General features: G+C 41.6%; 2 protein-coding genes across 4 annotated transcripts in view; one reads left to right on the top strand and one right to left on the bottom strand.

Moving 5' to 3' along the window:
- MTUS1 (microtubule associated tumor suppressor 1) overlaps positions 1–18363 on the top strand; it is a 137702-nt gene extending 119339 nt beyond the window's left edge. For all 3 annotated transcript variants that reach the window (XM_004682350.2, XM_004682349.2, XM_004682352.2), the window contains 7 exons: positions 6500–6714; positions 7597–7702; positions 8740–8813; positions 8957–9052; positions 11749–11865; positions 16206–16303; positions 16827–18363. In XM_004682350.2, the coding sequence (XP_004682407.2) occupies positions 6500–6714; positions 7597–7702; positions 8740–8813; positions 8957–9052; positions 11749–11865; positions 16206–16303; positions 16827–17040 (920 nt within the window). In that variant the 3' untranslated portion in view covers positions 17041–18363. The remainder of the gene's footprint in view (positions 1–6499; positions 6715–7596; positions 7703–8739; positions 8814–8956; positions 9053–11748; positions 11866–16205; positions 16304–16826) is intronic.
- PDGFRL (platelet-derived growth factor receptor-like) overlaps positions 17758–21392 on the bottom strand; it is a 38968-nt gene continuing 35333 nt past the window's right edge. The window contains exon 6 of the mRNA XM_004682348.2: positions 17758–20248. Within this exon, the coding sequence (XP_004682405.1) occupies positions 20060–20248 (189 nt within the window). The 3' untranslated portion in view covers positions 17758–20059. The remainder of the gene's footprint in view (positions 20249–21392) is intronic.

The raw sequence follows: 21392 nt of genomic DNA, 5'->3' as shown, positions 1-21392 counted from the left end.
TGGTTTTTTGAACTGTGTTTTAATGAAAGAAAGAAAAAAAAGCCACTATATTCCAAGACAGAGCTCTTTGCTTGTTGAATTGGTTAAAGGTGGAGTTGGTATTTTCCTATCCATGCCAACTATCCTGAATTTAAACTTTGGCTGACTGTACAATTGAAAGACCACATTTTTCATCTGTACAGATGTGCAATTTTTACCAAGAGTATCGGTTTTGAAAGTGTGTTGGGTTTGTCTTTGTTCTAACTCCAGGTTTGATAAACTCAAACCACTGTACAAGTGACATTAACTAGTGGTTCTCAAACTCCCGTGTGAAAAAAAAAAAAAAATAGACCTGGTTGAAATATAGAGGCCTCATTTTTATGCCCATTCATTTTGACTTGGGTGACCTGGATTGGAGTCCAGAAATCCTCTTTAAAAGATTTCCTCCAGGTGATTCATAACATGTGAATCAGTAAACACAATAAAAGAGTAAATAATACCAAAGAGCTCCAACTGAACTGATTCCATTCTTGTACACAGGCTTCCAAATTTTATGCACCAAGGAGGAAAAGCAATCAGTACCTGGCTCTCAACCTCCATTTTATTATCATTGCATTTATTCTTTGAGACTTTTTTTTAAGTCTTAATTCATTTTCCTCAGGCCTGAAACTCAGAGCACTGTCCATTATTCAGCCAGGCTTGTGCCCCTGATCTACTTTCCATTGGTACATGAGTGTTGTGATTAAGAAGCATCTGTTTTTCAGTATGTTGTTGGCTGGTGATTAAGTGGAAAAGCAGTAGTCTTTTCAGATTTGTCTTGGCAGGGAGGACCTGAGGCTCTATGCAGGCCCAGCTAGCATTCACAGACAATGATCATTTGCAAAGAGAACTTTATCAGGACTAATCAGTGTAGAGGAGAAAAGAGGTCATCTTTTTTTTTTTTTAAAGATTTATTTATGCATATAAGAACAAAGGTATAGGCCAGAGGTGCAGGGGGTGAGAGGTTCTCCAGAGACAGAGTGGGGAACACAACAGGTAGATCTACTGAAATACACTGCTGAGGGGAGCAGTGGGCAAGACAGGAGCGATCTGCTGTGCCATGCGGTTCACCTCTCTGAGCAGGTATCAAATTCGTGCGGCAGTGGTTGCACATAGCTTCATAGTGCTGTGTCTTAACCCCTTGAGCCACCAAGAAGGGCCAAAGGAAATCATCTTTTATCTGCCTTATTTTAGTCTTTCTCAGCTGAGTTTCCTCAAGAGAATTAAGCCCTGAGGTGTTTCCCTGAATTGGCTTAATGTCTCTCATATCTCAAGTTGAAGACATGGCACTCAAATCAGGTTCTGTGTACTATGCTATAGGAAGAGATTTATAGTGGATGTTCTAGATCCAATTCTGGCACTTTAGACCCTCATATCCATATTCCATAGAATTGATTATTAAGTCAGTACAGTTGTAGATAGAATAATATATGTGATAACACTTTGGAAAGTGGGATCTGAGTTGAGAAATAAGACATTTATGAGAGAATTTGATGATATTGGCATTTTGTAAAAGTTCATTCCTAATAAGTTATGGTTAATAAAAGGCTTTGAAACCTGTTCATGTTGATTCTAATTCCCAAGGACAATCAGAAATCCAATTGTAAAAAATAATCTGTCTATACCTGTTTGCTGAATTTCTTGGTCATGTGAGAAAGGGCAGTACTTTCGAGAAGCAAGCCTGAGCCGCATGTGTGTAGATCATCATTCCACAGTCAGAAGATTTGCTCTGTGAAGTGTAATATTCTGTTTCACATTATCTTTATCAACTATGAGATGAACACCTCAGGTGATATTTACTCCTACCTCGCTTATCAAGAAACTGATAGGCGGAAAGTTGGAAATAGCTATTGGCCCCTGTGCTTTTTTTTAAAAAAAGTTTGTTATTGGTTTATTTGTTTATTATTTCCAATTTTAAGTAGATGAGACTTCACTTTAAGAGAGAAACTGTTGGGGAAGTAAAACTTCCCTGCCACCCTTCTAATTTCTTTGGCTGGTCTCATAAAATGACGTAAGACAGATTAACAAGAGAACAACAAATTTCATTCATAGGGGGGCTTCCCCACAGGCAATTGGGATGTATATGTCATCCAGAGCTAATGAGAAAGGGGTGAGGATCTTGGGACTTTCGAGGGGAGAGGGAAACCTCACAGAGACATGAGATCAGCAAATGTTTGGTAAACAAATGTTTGCTGGGCCCTACAGAAACCATGGGACACAGACAGGAATTTTAACAGCCACACATTAGAGCTAACTCACGTTAGTTATCGATAGTGATAGCTCCCTTCATGGAGCAGGTATTCTTTCTCAATTCTTTCGGCAATAAAGAGGAAGGCCAAAGGTTATTTATAAGTATTTCCTTTATTCTTTTCAGGAAACAATCCATGTGCCAATGTGGTAGTATATTTTGGGTCTGCTTATTTTGCTCCTCCAATAGTCATATGCTTGGTAGTGTGTGATCAAAGGGCTTTTCTTCATAGAATATTATTATGAAATAATCATGCTGCTGCACCAAGTGGTAGTGTGATCTGGGGTGGGAGAACAGGAGAACTAAGATATACAGCGTATTTGTTTCTCTTCACATTATATACAGTTGGCAGCATATTATTCATGCTCTTCTATACCTGCCTTTTCCACTTACCATTTCTTGAAGATCAGTACATAAAGGACTTTTCCAATCCTTTCTACCAGCTGTAAAGTCTTACTGTCTTTATAAAGTATTCCATTATACAAGTTTAACATAATTAAACTAGTCTCTGCTTAATGGTGACCTAAATCAGGAAAATGTCAAGAAAGGTGAGAAGGTGAAAATTTGAGGTTGATGTTTCCTCCATGTAACATTGTGCCATATGTGTTTATTGTCTGAATAGCAGATACATGATGCTTATTTTTCATTATTCTACTGTCACAGCACCCAGAGATGCCTTTGAGGAGCGTCCAAGCACATCCTGAGCCTGTGGACTGTTCCAAGGCTAACCCTAACAGCAGCAATGAGGATTGTGTTTGCTTCCTGGTCAGGTCCTGGGCCAGGTGCTGGATGGGCTCCCCATGTGTCCTCCCACAAGGAAGGCACTCATGTTCTCTCCACCTTAGAAATGAGGACCTGTAGGCCTAGAAGACTTAAATGACGTGCTCAAGCCATGCAGCCAGTACATGGTATAACTGGGAGTTGAGCCCCAGTCTTTTACCTCCATTCTGTTAAGACATTTATTTATATTCCTAAGAATTGAGCTATTTGTGGTGCTTCGTGGTAAATCACAGCACATATAAAAGTGAAGAAAGCTCTATGACATTTCAAAAGAATATTGATAAGTTCAGGCCATGGTTGTATAATGTTTTTCTCTGTGAACAGAGACTGATACATGTGTCAATCATCAAATGGGAATCAGCCCTGCAGGATGGAAATGTTCAAATCTGACCTCCTCCCTTTTATGGACACCCTCGTGGGCTCCCTTTCTGCTCCCCCACAGCAGGGGGAGACCTGCTGAAGCACCTGGGATGAATCCAGTTCCATTTCTTAGAGATTATATTTGGCGGTGACACTGGACCTTTTCTAGATGTCATACAAATCATTATTTGAAAAGGAAACACTTCAGCATTTCCCCACTTCTAAATATTTTCCTTTCCTTACTTGTTCATATATTAAACCGCCTTGAAGTGTGTGTTGTGTTGCTGCCCAGAAGTCTTCTCAGCCCTGGTTCATCTCAGAGTGAAATGTCCACGTCTAACTTTATTTGGCGCTCATCTTGTAAAAGTTCTTTTTATTTTTTTCTTGTCTTCATTTTTGGTTCTGAAAACTCACATTTTAAAGTAGAGGCTAGGGATGCATTGTGTAGGTTCTCATTATGTACACAGGACAGTACCCATCTGGTTCGTCTGTGGGCGGTGGTCTTTGGTGTCCTCAGTGACAGGTAGGCTTTAAAAACCACCTAATGAAATGACTAAAACAAGGTCAAAAGAACTGTTTTTGACTGTACCATGTGGATTTTTAATCCATGCAGTAACTGCCAGAACCAGTTTCACCTAACACTGAAAAACTGTTTGCTCATGCAGTTCAAATTCTGTTTGATTTTATGTTTGCTTTTGACTTTGGTGGATTTGAGGGCTGGACTGAAAATGAGTAGAATTCTAGCAAAAGCATGGAAGAGACAATACTAAGAACAGGAATAAGAGCAAGCGCTGGTGGTATTAGAGACCTCTCCTACCCTGGACAGGGAAGTCCCCGACTAAAACCCTGGCCTGCTGTCCCCCGCCCTCCCTGACCTTTCCTCCCACTGTGCCCAGCTCACAGGAGCCCTCTGGGAGCCCATGATACGTTCACATGTGTGTCCTGTGAAACGTAGTCCTTGAGTCTTCATGCCAAAGAAATGTTTCCTCAGTAGTCCAGGCCAGTTATTTAAAACTGAAGCCGTCTGTGTGAGTGAGGGCTCAGCCCAGCTGTTGTCTACACAGCACAAGCAGCAGTAAACAGAATAAAGGTCTGTGCGCAGCTGCAGGCTGATGTCACTGTCTGGGGCTGGGCCTGCTCTGGCCTGCAGTAATAAACAGCAGTAAACCTCCCGCTCCCCCATCTGGCCCATTTCTTTCCTTTTCCCCCTCTCTGTCCTCTCTTCACCTCTCTCGCAGTTGCCAACACGATTGTGTACTATTTAGATTATTTTTTTGCTTAACAGAGTGAAAGTCCTGTCTGGTGGCTAATGTGGGAGGATGTTCATCATCCTGTTTAGGGTTTGTTGCACCATATTCATATATTCAAATTAATGACTGAGGTGGTTTGCTCACCAGTTCTTAGTAGAATAGGCAGCTGGCTGGGGTGAAAATAGGCTTGGGGTGCAAACAGAATCAGAACCCAAATTGCTTACCACACTCCAGCCCTTTGCCACTTTTAGCTGTGCACCCTCAAGCCAAGTGTTCACCCTTCTACTGGTTTCCTGATGTAGTAATATGGTTCGCCAGGGCTTGAAGGAGAGGAAGGTGAGCTGATGTGCAGGGAGCCCATCTTCGAGTAGCAGTTTTGTTGTTAATTCCTTTTCCCTCTGATAAATGATAAATGTTTATTTGAATTTTCAGCATTCATTTTAGCAGACACTATTCATGTCATTTTCCATGTGATCCAGCTTACCTCCAAGAGGACACCGTTAAAGGACACTTGGGTATTTCTGCTTCTACATGGCACAGTCCCAAGAAAACAAATCCACATCAGCACCGGGAATTCATCCCGGGATCCAGCCAATTCCACATTAGTTAGGTGCCCTAATTAGTTTCTCTGCTCTAAAACAGTCTTTTTTTTTTTCCTTCCGCAACTCCTGAAATTTAATATTCTGAAATTAAATAAAGATTAACTTAACCCACTTAGCAGTACCCATTTTGTGTCAGTACATGGCATTCTGCGCAGTGGGTGTCCTCACCAGTGTTTAACATCTACAAAGGAAGAAGGTGGAAGAGTTCACAGCTTCCTGAGAAGTGACAGGGACAATCCAGGACTCCCTGTGGTGTGTTTTCGTGTCTGCCCTTGTGGGCAAGTCCTGCAAGTATATTTTTAGTGATTCTCTTTTTGGTGGTAGTGGTGAAAAGGTAGGATGCTCAGGTTTTAAACAGGTTGCACCTACTTTTTTTTTTTTTTTAAAGATTTATTTATTTATGCATACAGATCTGGAGTACAGGCCAGAGGTGCAGGGGTGGTGAGAGGATTCATCAGAGACAGAATGGGGAGCAGAACAGGTTGAGCCATGAAGTACACTGCTGAGGGGAGCAGCGGGAGGGACAGGAGAGGTCTGCCGCACCATGTGGGTCACCTCCGGGGCCGGGATCAAAGTTGCGCAGAAGTGGCTGTTAACCTGCTGCTACCAGGGAGGGCCAGGTGCTCAGATTTTAAACTGAGTTTGTCACATTACTTTGCATTTTAAAAGTATGTTATTTAGCCTTTCAATTTGTTCATGTTGGAAACTTTTAAGATGTCTTTCCTAATGTTTTTTCTTTTTGCTCTGGTAATTGGTGTCCCCTGTATTCTAATATTTTGCCTTTTGTTGCTGCATTTTAAAAGTGAAATCTCAAGTTAAGGTCAGGCTTTAAATCCACTGGTTTCTTCTCCCGGATCCTTCTGTGTCTTCACTTCTCCACACTGATTGGCTGTCTTTAGAGATGTCTCAGCCAATCAGAGCATCCTCTACCTTATGCTTCCTTACTGATGGGTCACCACAGAAAAGGCTGATCTCACTTGGGAACCAGGTTCTCCCCACTGCTTGCTCAATAACTCTTGCTTGTTTTTGTTGTGTTTTTTCTACCAGAGATCATTTCATCTTGTCCTTTTCACTGTTCACTCCAAGCTATCACATTTAGAAGCCTGGTACCTACAGAACTGAGATTGTGCTATCTCTGGACTTCCAGAAGCATCCCGTGTGTGTGTGTGTGTGTATTACAACCATAGGACCTTGACTGAGTTAAAATGTCATTGTTCCTTTCCTTTTTCACCTCTTTTCAGTCACTACTTCAACTACTTGTGAGAAATTGGAAAAGGATAAGAATGATTTGCAAACAGCTTATGAAGGATTTGTCCAGAAGCTAAACCAGCAACACCAGACTGATCTAACAGAACTAGAGAATCGGCTTAAAGAATTTTACACTGGGGAGTGTGAGAAGTTTCAGAACATCTACATTGAAGAGGCAGAGAAGTATAAAACTCAATTGCAGGAACAGGTCAGTGCCTCTGGACCTGAGTGTATTCTTGGACAGTGGCTGTTTATTTGAATTCTGATTGTTTGATGATCGACTTTTTATTGAAATTGGTGAAAAGGGTTGTTTTGACTTATATTCTTATGTTTTCTACTGATCAGTGCCATGTGCATAATGTTGAATGAATAAACAGAAGAAAAACAATAAAAGAACCCTTAACCCTCCTACCTGGAGATAATCCCTTTGTGAGTGAGGGTTATACAGCTACTCTCCTATCTTGCAATTTCTCTCTTTTTTAAAATGGTTCTTGTTTAATAACCTCTTCCACCTAATGGTATGTCATAAACCACCCTTTAATTTCCTTACTCGTTTTAAAATCAGTTTTTTACTTAGCTAGTGTTTCCAGAGTGGCCATTCTGTGACAGGCACAGCCTAGAGACCTAGGCACCAGAGGCCAGCATGACAGGACTAACTTACTGATCCTGCTGCTAAGAAATGTGTCTTCACCTTGAGCATTTCCTTCAGTGAGCCATGGGGAGCTTGTATATCTGTATCCCTGAGTGGGGAGCTGGGAGTGTTAAACTCCAAGTCATGCTGCTCTTGACATGTGTCAAGCAACTCTTAAGCTGGAGTGTAAGCTGATGTGTGAAGTTGCTTCATGTTGTGCTTATTTTCCTTTTTCTAAAGATTTATTTAGATACAGGCCAGAGGTACAGGGATGATGAGAGGATTCACCAGAGACAGTGGGGAGCAGAACAAGCAGATTGATGAAGTCCACTGCTGAGGGGAGTGGGAGCAGTGGGAGAGATGGGTTAAAGTGCAGCACTATGAGTATAGCTGCTTATTTTTCAGTGTATGGCTTTGGATTTTAATGGTGAACCATTGTTTTGGATTTCTTTCACATAGTTTGACAACTTAACTACCGCCCATGAAACCTCCAAGTTGGAAATCGAAGCTAGCCACTCGGAGAAAGTAGAATTACTAAAGGCGGCCTATGAAGCCACCCTTGCAGGCAAGAATGTGTTTTCTTCTGTTTAAATTGCATAAGACCTAATGAAACAGCATGATATGTTTGAAAACAGACCTAATTGATAGAACAGAGAACACCTGTGGTGTCCAGTTTGGAATGTTTTTGGGTTTTGTGGGTTTTTTTTTTTTGTTGTTGTTGTTGTTGTTTTGCATTGTTCACTTAGCAAAGGACAATGTTAGGAGGTTTGCTTCCCTAAGGATGCAGATAATAGTGAGTTATAAATGCCAGCCTTTTAGGAACTAGCACTTTTAAAGAACTTAACAGTCTTTTCAGCCCTGGTTGTGCTTCACCGCTCTTGGTTTCAGGAGCCGAAGGGTCTGGTTACCTCCTGGCTGTGCCTGAGGCTCCCTGCTGGACTCCCTGCTCACCAGCACTGCTGTGAAATAAGCTGCACTTGCTGAATGAGGAGTTTTTAAAAATTATTTCAATGTGAGTGGGAGGGTTGTAGTAAATGGGAAAGAACAAGCCATTTCTTTCAGAACCTAATTGGCCGTGCAGCTCAAATCCTTACACCCGTTTCACCCGGCAGAGAAGCGAGTGGACACGTGGTAAGAGCCAGCGGCCTGGCCTTTGGCCTTTCTCATCAGAAAAAGAGAGGGTTGTGTGAAGTCAAAGATGAGAACATGTAAATGTAGCTGGCCCACAGTGGACATTTTTTCCTTCCTGTTGGAAGTGGGTTTAATTTTAGACTTCACTTTGGGTCATGAAGAACAAATGGAAAAGAGCACAAAAGCTCTGGAGCAGGAGTGCAAAAACCCGTGTTTGAGTCTCCCTCGAGACTCCTGTGTGTGTGCCCTGGGCTTCTTGTGCTCTGTGAGCCTCTGCTGTCAGACATTAGATGGGACATCTGCACCCTTGGGCTCATTTGACAGCAGATTGCTTAATGTATATAAGAGCTTCAAGTACATGTCACAGTCCTGTTGCTTCATGAGCAGCTCTTACCTGTGTGCAGTTTGACAACTATAGAAGACAGTGATCTCAGAGATTGTGATTGCCTAACAAATAGTACTTCTTTCCAGAAATCAAGAAAAGGCATGAGATGGAAAAAAAATCACTTGAGGATTTACTTTATGAGAAGCAGGAGTCGCTGGAGGTAGGTAAATCTCAACAGCAAAAAAACAAACCTCCGTCATTCATTCTTGAGATTCATGTGTGGTTTGGTATGTCTCTGTAGAGTTGCTGCATTCTGGTGTCTGTTTGGTAACTTATGTTCCACATTTCATTGCTGTGTTTTAGAAACAAATCAGTGACCTGAAGGGTGAAAATGATGCTTTAAATGAAAAGTTGAAAGCAGAAGAACAAAAAAGAATATCAAGAGAGAAGGCAAATTCAGTAAGTTGTGCCCTTCGGTTACTCCTGGAGGTTTTTCCCAACCAGCTGCCTTTGCCCTCCGCTAAGCATTTAGTAGCTAAAGAGGCAGTATGTGTTCAGAATCCTTTTCAGATCTTGCAGCATCATTTTAAAACTGTATAAGCAGCTTCTTTATTTACTGGCATCATTTTTGTTAAGTTCAAAAACCTAATAAGCAGATGAATCCCAACATATTGTATATTGGTTTAAGCTAAAACATACAGGAAGACAGATGATCTGTTGGTCAGGGTAAAGGTTATATGTAAAGACTTCTTTTTTTGTCTGTTTAATTGATAGCTGTAATCAAATACAATTTACACACCTTGAAATGTATACAGTTCAGCCATTTTCAGAATGTAAAGATTTGGTATCTAATTCAGAACATTTTTCTTAACCCCCCCCCCCCCACCATAGTCCCGTGCATTTCCCTCCCTTCCCCCCCCCCCCCTTTTTTTCCCCTTCCCCCCCCCCCCCCCCCCCAAAGTCCCTGTGAATCTTAACAGTCAGCCTTTCCCCACTTCCCTCCAAACTCCTCAGCCTCAGGGAACTACCAGTGTGGTTTTTTTGTCCCTGTGAATCTGCCTCTCTGGACTCGTTTTACAAATGGAGGCATGCTGTACATGACCTTTGGTGTCTAACTTCCTTCACTTTGCTCATGTTTTCAAAATTCATGCATATTGTACTGTATAGGTTCTTCTCTTTTTATGGTTGAAATCATTTCATTGTATTTTGCAGAATACAAACTTGTAAGTTCAATTTGGTCTTGCACTTTATACACCTACTTCCCTGCTCTGTGTATATGTGTGAGCACGTGTTGTTTGGTCTTGCACTTTATACACTTACTTCCCTCCTGTGTGTATGTGTGAGCACGTGTTTTGCTGTTGCTTCTGTCTTTAGTATTCCCGTGTTTGAGCCATAAATCTGTGACCAAAGGCTACAGAAGCAAAGCATTTTGTCCTTTAAAATCTGTTGTCCTCTCTTGAAGTACATTTGTGGGTCTTAGTGATCCCTTTTGCTGATAATGGCATTAGGAAACCCTGAGGTATTCAAATAAAATGAAGTGATCTCTTATCAATAAAACTTCAAAAATGCTCTGGAAACATCTTAGGGAAAAGTCAATGATTAAAAAGTTTAGACTTACAAATCACCCTTAAACTGGTGAGGGTGTAAACTATACTGATATTTGGGAGAATAAATTTTAAACAGCTTCCTGGTAATGTAGCGGGTTTGAAAAACAGAAGAAGAAGAGACAGACTTAAGAAAGCAGGTGAGCACACAGAAGGGGTGGAAACAAGAGCACTTACAGAGAAAGGGGCAGGCAGCAGTGAGACAGAAAAGGATGCATTGGGGACAGGGCTATAAATTGATTTTTTAAATGAACAGAGTAATGTATGCTGTTTTTTCCTTTCTTTTCCTGTATGCTGTTTATTTTTAACAACACTGGTATATTATCTTCTGGGTTAAAAAAAAAAACCTTATGTGAAAGAATGATATATAAAACTAATGAAATTTTTAGAAGATTTGGGTTATAGTCCCTACCCTGATGTTTGGGAGTTCTAGAACATTCCTTGGGCAGATCACTTAAGCAATGGAATATGTTGTCTCTTCCTGGGAAGTGAGGGGTTTGATTAACCCTCCTGGGCCACTTTCCCTGATTGACCCTGTGGATTGGTCCAGAACACTAATCATTGCCCAGGAGGATAGTTTTGATGATCCACACCTTTGATCCTTATCTAAGAAATATCCTCATTGAACATCTGATCAGTAGCTTTGCACTGTTGATTCATATCATACATTTTGCATGGGTTCATTGAATTTGTATAAATAAAGCCAGGAGTTGGGGTCCTCAGAGTCTCTGCAAATGTCTCCCTTTATGCCGTGCTTGTTTTGGATAGAATTTCAGCAGTGCATATTCTATATAGGTGTCAGAATGTCACCAGATAAAATGGTGGAGTTGGGGGCGAGGGATCAAAATGAGAGAGAAGAGCACAGAGACTATGAGGGATGGCTCATGGTTGTCTTGGTGATCATACACCTGAGAGGAGAAATCAGACTTGCGGAAAAATGAAGGGTGTAAGAATATGTAAATGTTTTAATAAAACAATGTTAAAAATTAAAAATACTATTGCCCTGTGATGCCTCCCCTGGAAATATGACTAGCCCTATATAGTTCCATCCTAATAGAAATTTAAACACTCAAGATATATTTTCATTTCCATTGTTTTCCAGAAAACCTGTAAATGTACTGCCTTTCCACTCCTGATCAGTTACTGAATGGTTAGAATTAACTGTTGCTGCCTTTTTTCTCTCCAGGCACTAGTAAAGGACTAGTAATTGCCCAATCTCTACAACATTCTTTTTGTACTCTAAGCAATGCAGTTTTCCTTATTTCCATTAAAATAGTTAAGACTAGAGTACTTTTCTTCTGTATTAATTATTGATAAATAAGTCACATATATGCTTTCAAATGTGAAATGTTTTATTTCATTCTTACAATCACTTTGGTATTAAAGATCGCCCTTCCTTTTCAACTGTCTTTGAAGCTACTGTAAGAAGGTAAATGCCTCTTGCTACTTGTCTGGTTCCTAGGTATAATAAAAGAGTCTTAATATAAAGAATTTGAACTATGAGTGTGTGAAATGATCAGTTAGAACACTACCCTGCTGTGTCTTTTCTAGAAAAATCCTCAGATCATGTATCTGGAGCAAGAATTAGAAAGCCTGAAAGCTGTGCTAGAAATCAAGAATGAAAAACTGCATGAGCAGGACATCAAGCTGATGAAAATGGAGAAAGTGGTATGTTTCTTTCAGATCTTTACCCAGTGGGATAATATCTGCAAAATAGAAGCTAGAACTGTGGAGTTAGTTTTAACTGCTGCTTGATGATGTTACATTTTCTTTCCTATGCTCAAGGTTATTCATTGCTGCTTTCTAGAGCATTTGTTTCAAGAAATATGCAAAGAAGGCAGCATTTGGGCCTTGGGAAAACTACAACAAGGAAATTGGGCTTCATTTCATTGATGTGTTATTCTTCACCTGAGTAAAGTTTAATATAATATGTCATCAGTATTTAAAATACCAACTCTTAGTGGCTGTCGTATGTGGGAAAACAGTTGAATATGTAAATTAGTCTCATTGAAGCAATTCAGTCTCAGGATCCAGATTCTTCATCTTGCTTGTGGTGACTGAGAATGGAGTAAAAGAATGACGGAAAAATTAGTCCAGTTGGACAAACAATAACAAACATGAAAAATGAGGAAAAATGTGGGGAAAAGGGCCAAGAGCCTGTGTCGGTGCATAGCTAGCCTTCCCAGAACCATGTTTGGGCTGCGTATTCAGTGACTCCTGCCCCAGCCCTGCCACACAACGCGCCAGCGGTGAGAGGAGGCAAACCAAGAGGGCAGGGTTTGGTGAGGCAACTCCGTGACCCAGCCCACGCTGTACTTGGCTCACCTGTGCTGGCTGTTGAGGCACAGCAGGCCTCTTCTCCCTTCAATTCTGAAGACTCGTCGTTGAGTGAGCACCCCATTCAAACCCAAACCAGCCCTGGACAGTAGGGCTTTTTTATTTGTTGGAGTTATGGTGTTCAGTTTGGTCTCAGTCATTGTTACTGTAGTGATTATTGTTTTGTCCCAACTTCTATGACCGGCCGCAAGAAAGGAAGGCGGGAGGCAGAAAGGCTGAGCAAGCAGAGTTTATTGCTTCCGGACAGCAGCTGAGACGGAGCCCCTAGGGTGGGGTCCACAGCTACTGCCCACCCAATAAGGGGGAAAGGGTCTTTTATATAGATTCTAGGTTCACATCCCAAAGGGTGACTCATCGCTGTGTCCCCTGGTGCTAGGCCCAGTTCCTCCCACCTGTATCTCCCGGGATACTAGGCCCAGTTGACTATCAGTTTGTTATCCCTTTCAGCTAGTCCCATATCAATATCAAGCTTGGATACAAGGCTGAATTCTTTCCTTGTCAGCAAATCTTTGGTCACTCCCAACAATTATTACCCCTGTGTAGTAGGGAAATGGGACTCAGCCCCTGTGTTGATATGTTGATATATGGACACTTAAAGAGCCACAAGTTTCCTGATCATTTTAAGGGAAGACAAGAAACTCGTGGTTTGTTGATTGCCCAACCTAGTGTATATAACTAGCCCCTACCAAAGGTCATCCCTTGTATCGGGTCTGACGATCCTGCTTCAAGCAGACATGACTCAATGCTCCTGTTGGATCTTTTGGTCCATCTGCCATTCATGCATCAAAACTGCAAAAATTTATGTGTGGTAAAAACAGACTGCTATAGGGGGCCTCGTTGGTGGCCTAAGGGGTTAAATGTGCACTGTCACCACTACAGCCTGAGTTAGACACACCGCCCCCCCCCCCAAGCCCCCAACCAGGGTGTTAACCCACGTGGAGCAGCAGACCTCTCCTCGCTCCCTTAGCAGTGTGTTTCAGTAGATCAGCCTGCTCTGCTTCCCACTCTCTCTGGTGAATCCTCTCACCCCCACCCTCTGCACTTCTGGCCTGCACCCCAGTTCTACACACACACACAAAAATTACAGACTTCTGTAAACCAGTAAAATACATCAGCTCTGTTAAACACACACGCACTTGTTGATTTATACTTGCCTGTTAATTTTTTTTTAATTATAATTTTTTCCTGATCCCCTGTTTGTTCCCCCTACATTCCTCCTATAAGTGAAACCATCTGATATTTTCCTTTTTCCTTTTGGCTTATTTCATATATAATATCTTCTTGATCCAGTCATCTGTTTTTGGACATTTGGGTTGTTTCCATTGCTTACCTATTGTAAATAGTGCTGCACTAAACAGCAAGTATCATTTTGAATTAATGTTTTTGTGTGCTTTGGGTAGATTCCTAGGAGTGGAATTGGTCCAGTTTTAGTAATCTGAGGAACCTCCACACAGCTTTCCATAGTGGTTGGGCTAGTTTGCATTCCCACCAGCAGGGTAGGAGGGTTCCTGTTCTCCACATTCTTGCCAACATTTGGTGTTGCTTTTTTTTTTTTTTTTTTTTGATATGTGCCTCACTGGTGGAACATGGTATCTCATAGTAAATCAGAAACATTCTGCAGGGGAGGGACAAGCACAAGGGACTTTGGTGATGATGCATGGGTGAACTGGTGGTGGGAATTCTATGGAGACTACACCTGAGAGGAGAAAGCATGCTTTGTACAAAAAGGAAGATGATGTAAAATATATGTAAGTTTTTTTTTTAAAGAACCCAAAAATACCACTTTTTAATTTTTGCTAATGCATAAATATTTCTGCTTTTTACCATGCCTAAGAAATAGCATGATATTAACATTGCCTCATATATGCAGATGATTGAGTTATGATAATAGGTTAACCCACTAATAAGTGATTTTGCCAGCTTTGGCCCTTGCAGAATGTAAGACCCTTGAAAAGCCAGGAGGCTTCTCAGTATGAAGCTTTGCCAGTAATCTGCTCTGTGCCTACATTGGGCCAGCTCCCTTCCACCAAGTGAGCAATTGGACAAGAGAATGTCTTAAGGTCTATCACTGCCCACTCTCTGATTCTAGATTTTCCCACCTCGTGTTTTATCTTGAGTTCCTTTAGAATAACTGGAGATTCCAAGGACGTCCCCTTTTTTCACATTCTTGTCTCATTGTGGGGAAGTTAGTTCACTTGCTTAACCTTGTCCTGCATATTTTCCAGTTAATCAGGATGTGTTAAGAACAACAGGACTCCAAACTAAGAGCCAGAATCAGAGTGGGTTAGTCACTGACTGCAAGACAAGGCCTTACACTTAATTCTGACAGTTAGGATGTTGCCTCTCAGCAAGTCATACAACTTTGTCTTACTTTTAGAAAGTGAGCTGGGGTGTAATCAATTCACCATTTTAACTGATTTAAGGAGAAAATCCCAGAAGATACTTGATTTCTCAATTGGTCAATTTGTCTTCCTTGAACGTTTAGCCTGAGCCAAGCTAGTAAGAAAACAGAGGAATCTTCAACTGAGGAGAGGGTTTCCATAGCCCCGCTTCCCTCAGAGCCCTGTGGGGTGCTGCTTTCTGTGGTCACTCAGATGAATACTGGGACACCACTTCTAAGGCCACATTAAACATGCACAAGAACTGAACTGCTGGCGTGTGAGTTTGTGGGAATTTTTTTAATGTGGGAATTTTTTTTTCCCACAAAATACAGCTTTCCATAAAAAGCTGCAATGTTCTGGATAAGCATAGGGAGCCTAGCTGCTGTTTGGTTTTACTGCCCCCAAGCTGACAGCAGGGCTGTGCAGAGCAGGGTACCACTGCTCAGCAAAATTCTTTAGCTGGTATGACTTGCAGCAAGTGAGTGACCCCATGGGGATGCCATCTTCAAGTGACTGGGCATATATTTTTACTTCTCTTTTAATGAGCTACCATTATCTTACACATAGAGGATTTCGCCCCTCACGTGTGGTCACCACAGCTCCCCACGACAGTCCACTGTGCCCTCTCTCCCTGCCCTTGGCATACATTTGAAAACAATACCTACCCTAGTTTAGTCACATGTCTCAGTACCAGTGATGAGGAGAAGGAAATCTGTGCTCCGTTGGGTCATGTCAGGGTATTTCTGCAGTGTATCAGTATGTAGCAATTTCAATATTCTGTTAATTTTTTTTTTCTTCAATCCCTCCCACGTGTGCTTTTGACTGGAATATGCCTGACATTCCTTAAGAAATGAGGGGCTTTGTTTACTATGGTGATGGCACATGGGTGACTTGGTGATGGGGAACCCATGGGGATTACAATTGAGATGAAAAAAAATGTACAAAATCATGTAAAAATAAACTATAAAAAAAATACTGAAGGAACATTTGTTACCCAAATAAATTAGTGCATACACATCACTGTTAGATTGTTAACCAACAATTCTCAGGATGTTGGATGCTCATGTTAGTAATGTTTAGAAAAGTCTGAAGTACAAACAGATTTTTCTTTTACTCAAGTGACAAGAACGATATCAAGGGGCAATTCAAAATTGTAAAAAGGTTGGAATTTTAAGTTAAATATATTTGATTCAGATTCAGTTATATACAGTAAACATTACAATAGCTAAAAAAAAATTAGGGGCTTTGTTTACTTAATGTATAAATGTTGGCATTCTTATTTGTGTCAAGGTGGATAACAACACAGCATTGGTTGACAAGCTGAAGCGGTTCCAACAGGAGAATGAGGAATTAAAGGCTCGGATGGACAAGCACATGGCAATTTCAAGGTAAACCGAAGTGGCCCTCGTTGTCCTGGGGCTCCTCCCTTCCTCCAACATGGAATATTCCTTTCTTGCCACCCTTGACTCACATAGCTCCCGGAAACACATTTGGCGGGGCTAGCTACAGGGTACTAATTACTATCCAGAAAGCATGACTGCAGTGCTTTCGGCTCCACCCCAGGGCCGCTGGCTCGTTGACACTAGAATACATTCAGAGAAAGAACATCACAGGACCAAATAGGAAACAGCCCCAAGCATAAGTCAGTCAGACGTGCTGAGTGTGTGGCAGTGGCACCTAGCGTGCTCTGAAATGCCCCCCGAGGTGAGTTGCATCTTTGATTCAAGCTCACGCTTCCAGAGGTTCTCTGCCAGCCAGCACCGTGCCCAGTAGTTCTGGGCAGGACTCGCATTTATTACAAAAGGATAGTTTTTGTTGGACTCAACACTTTTAAAATGATAATAATAATTATTTTTTTTACATTACTTAACTTAAGATGTACATGGTACCTGACTCTTTCTCCTCTTTAAGGCAACTCTCCACTGAGCAGGCTGTTCTGCAGGAGTCCTTGGAGAAGGAGTCGAAAGTCAACAAGCGCCTCTCCATGGAGAACGAGGAGCTGCTGTGGAAGCTGCACAATGGGGACTTGTGCAGCCCCAAGAGGTCCCCCACATCCTCCGCCACCCCTTTCCAGTCACCAAGGAATTCTGGCTCCTTCCCCAGCCCCAGCGTTTCACCCAGATGACCTTTTCGCAAGCTGGGAGACTGTCTGAAAGCATTTTACAGGTCCGCAGGACTGACCCGCGTTGGAGCAAGAGCTATATTAGCTGTTGTGTAGTCACAACAATAGAACTGGAAAGTCACCACCCCAGAATTGGCTCCTTGTAAGACTGGAACTCTGGAGGGAGACTTTTGACTTGGTCCAAGAGACTCCTCCCCAAAAGATCTCCAATTTGATCTCCACAGACGCTGTTGCACAAAGCACTTAAAGAACGAGAGCATCTTGCTCGTTGCCTTTTTCACCTAAGCATAAGGGGAAAAACTCTCAGGGGCCTATTAAGATAAAGATTTATAACCTTTATAATGTTCTTGACCGCAGACACCTTCTTGTGATTTATTTTGGTCTGGCTGGGGATGTGTGAATGAAATGGATGTAACAGAGCCTCGTGTCTGCTGCTGCCTCCTTTGCTGTATAGTAAGAGTCAAAAGCTGATTCTGTCTGGATGTGCACTAATCAAATAAGTCAGCGTATGCAGCTCAGCAAAAGCCATAGAGAGCAATAGTTGCTTTACTGATGATTCCCACCCACCAACTCCACTATGCCCTCTGACCAGGGAGGAGAGGGAATGAGCGGAAAAGCTTGGATGAATCCACGTCTGGACATTCTCTGTAGCCTTCAGAGTCACTTCCTGGCAGTGTTTATGTTTAGCCATGCATTGGAAAGTAGCTCGTTTTTGTTTTGTTTTGTTTTGTTTCTGTAGATTTTTTTACATGTCCATGTAAACCGAGTATTATACTAAGAGCCATCGTCTCAGGCAATAAGCAAGTATAGAACCCAAATTTTTCCACAAATCTGTATAAAAAAGGGTAGTACCGGTGGATTTATTTTTTGCCTTATTTTACCTTGATCTAAGTTGTCTTCATGAATTTAAACTGTCTTCTCTCCCATCATCCCCATCTTTTTTTCCCCTCTTCCTTTCCAGAACCACAAAAGCAAGCCTTCTACCTCCTATACCTATTTTTCTCTGGGACAAGGCTTTTCCAGAACCAACTCATCTTCAAGGTGCTGAAACCACTTTCTAAATCAACTAATGCCTGGATCTGATAGTACAAAATTTGGAAAAACCCTGGAGAGCATGAAGAATGAGAAAGACATTGGCTAGCAGAACTAAGATGAGATTCAGTGCTTGTTGGTAAATAGGAGCACCTTGACCAGACCAATGATGCAGTGTTTAATAGGGAAAAAAAACAAAAAAAGTCTGGGCAGGTAACACTAACTTTCCGTGTATTCTTTTAAGAATTCTGCCCTTGGGAAGGTAGCTGAATGGTGTGTGTGTGTGGGGGGGGGGGAACAACTAGAAAATGTACTACCTTGTACAGCTCTCCTCCAAGTTGCATTAAAATCTCTTTTCAAAATTTAGTTGCTCTTCCAATGCTAATACTTTGGGGGAGGTGGAAGGAAAACAACTGTGGCTTTGTCTCTCTCTCCCTGCATGTGTCAACATTGTCATGTCAGTATTTACTAACCTGAGTTGCTGGCGTTTGGTGACTTTATAAGTAACCCCTGTAGTAAGACGCTAAAGCGGGGTATTTGAGCCATCATGTTCACCTACACTCAGTGTGAGTTGATATTCACGATGCATGTGGATTGGCAAATTCTTTAACCGCCAATAGTTGTCTCATATACAACCTTCTTTGTTTGCTTCTGATAAATGGAAATGTAAGTTCACTGCCACCTCCTCATCCTTCCAAGTCACTCTCAGTGTCATCAGCCTAAGTTGGGTTGGCCATTCACCCCTGTGCATGTAAATCTGTGCTGTTCCCTCCTGCCTCCATGCCACTTAGGTGTCTGGGAAAATCAATCATACACAATTTAAATGAGAGAAGATAAGCAAAACAGATCTTTGATTTTTTTTCCCCTCAAACCAAATGTTTCATATAGGATGCAAAATGTTGGCACATCAGAATATGAATGTGTAAGCAGCTGTAGTTGTGCTCAGTTTGTAGTGACTAAGTGTGTATTTTATTTACTTTGATCAAATAAACAATGCTGGAATATTCAATAGAAGTATTGTGAACCCTAGCATTCTTCACTCTTCAAAACTTTGTCCAGCTTATAGCCCTTCTTACAGCACTGGAGTTGATATCACCTCTCCTGGTAAGTTACTTTCCACAAGTTTCAAATGTAACTACAAACTTGGTCATGGGCTGAAATTTGGCTCATAGAGCTGGACTTAGAGGTAAGATTTTCTGTAAGTTCAAAACTATGAGTAATTGAGAAATTTTGACTGGTTTCACTTTTTGCAGATTATGTAAGAAAATTAGAACTGCTGTGGTCTAATTGTTGACAAAGGTATACAAGTCTAAGCAAAGTTGAATCTTTGATCTTGACATCTATTTTACATTTTACATTAAACTTGAAGACTCATGCTTTGGTTCTTTCTGAACAGACTGTTAAAGAATTAGTACTGAGTTCAGCTTTTTTTTAAAAAGTTTTTTTTTTCTTGTATCACTAGATGTTTAAGTCACACTAGCTTTAAAATTGCAGTTTAAAGATTACTACTGAGAAAAAAAAATGATAGGCCTATTTTCAAGTCGTGAGCTGCTGATCATAGATAAGTAGTTGAGTTCTTTTACTGCTATTTTAGTTTCTCATCGAATTGTGGTTTTATCAAGTAGGATATGATTGATGCAGACATTGCTGGCAAGATGTCCTGGGTGTATATCCTGCCGAGTTGAGAAAGAACGTAACCCCTTTTAACATTTTACAAAAACTTGCACATTTAATAGAAATGATTAAAGTTGTTGGCAGATGCTTTTAGTTTAAAACTAGAAGCACATGTGTAGGTAAGCAATAAAAATACATGCTTTCTATTATTAGACTGATGACTTCCTTTAGTTGGATGTCTGGGTCTGACTCAAAGGCAGGCATTGGGGGTTGGCCCACTAGATCAGCCTCTGGCAAAGTACTAGTCAAAAGACCCCCAGAGCTGGCTGTTTACACAAATGGGCTTTCCACCAGTCCTTATACTTCATTTCCCAAGTCAGGAAAAGTCAACAGTGGTAGCTACTGTAGTCTGTCCTTGGGGATTCTGAGCCGTGCAAATGTAATATCCTGCATCGATGGTCTCAGCGTCTTCCACTGTGATGACACTCTGCGAGATCCTCGTGGTGTGCCCGAGCCCTCTGTGGATCAGCCTCCAGGTGTCCTGGATTGTCACGGGCCTCTCATCCTGTTGAAGGACACCCACCCAGGCTGAAACGGTGACGACAGGCCACTGTGAACAGCTCCCCACTAACCCAGCGCCGGTGAGTGTTGCTTTCCGAGTGCAAAACACATGCTTCTCGGAGACCGTTTGTTAGCCCAGCTCATGGGAGCTTTTACCCTGTGTGACATTGAGGCTGCTGCTGTTCCAAGTGGTGTTTTAGATTTCATTATGCTGTTTGGCTCTCTCTTTATGCCCTTTTGTTTGGTAAGTTTCTATTTAGTAAGTTTCTATTTGGTATAAAGTTAATTCTTTTGGAACTCAAAGATGGAAAACTGGTATTAGACACACATTTTCATCCCTCCCTGAGTGCTTCCTAATAACAGCATGTATGACAAAAAGGAGTCTGTAGAGCTCCCTGGGTAAAAGAATAAGAGCTTGTTCAGATTGGGGTGGATTAGTCAAATGTGCCATGACTCCAGGGAAAGAAAAGTTCAACGATGGATTATATGATCTCGATGACGTACTGCCCAATTAATAGAAAGTGAGAGGGTCACTTAAGATGTAGCAAGCTCTTTTTCTGGACTAGGTTAGTATTATTGCAATATTTATATAATTACTAAATTTTAATTTCTGCTTGTACAAAATTAGCAACACAAAACCTCTTTAACGAGGCTCATTGTCTGCGGAACATGACAACACCTTTGAAAAAACAAGTACCTAGAACCAGGATGCTGGGAATTACCATTCTCTAGGGAGAGCTGTTTTCCACCAAGCACAGCCCTTAGCCAGAAGTGTATTGGCTACTGAGTATGTCTCAAATCTCTTCTGGCAACAAAGGGATTATTCCATGTTAGTAGCAAAGCTGTTTATTTTAATGAGCAGGACACGAATAGAGGCTCAAAATGCAGTAGCTGCTTTTATGGAAAGTCTATTTTAGAATGATCTCTGGCCTCACAGCACCTTCTTGACAGGGCCAGACTGCCAGGTGTCTGTGTGCAGCATACAGAGGGCACAGCGTGTATGGAAGAGAAGTGAAGGTGCCCAGGAAACTGGCCTCCAGCTGCTCCAGAATTACAGTTCAAATTGGGGCAGTGAGGAAGAGGGAGGCCTCCTGCTTCCCCTTTCTGGCCTCTCTATTTGATGATTAAGCAAAATCAATTATGGTACT

Source organism: Condylura cristata, unplaced genomic scaffold (genome assembly GCF_000260355.1).
Source record: "Condylura cristata isolate star-nosed mole 26May11 unplaced genomic scaffold, ConCri1.0 scaffold00014, whole genome shotgun sequence".
NCBI lineage: Eukaryota > Metazoa > Chordata > Mammalia > Eulipotyphla > Talpidae > Condylura > Condylura cristata.
The sequence above is the reverse complement of the archived record's forward strand: the minus strand, read 5'-3'. Positions and strand labels throughout refer to the sequence as shown.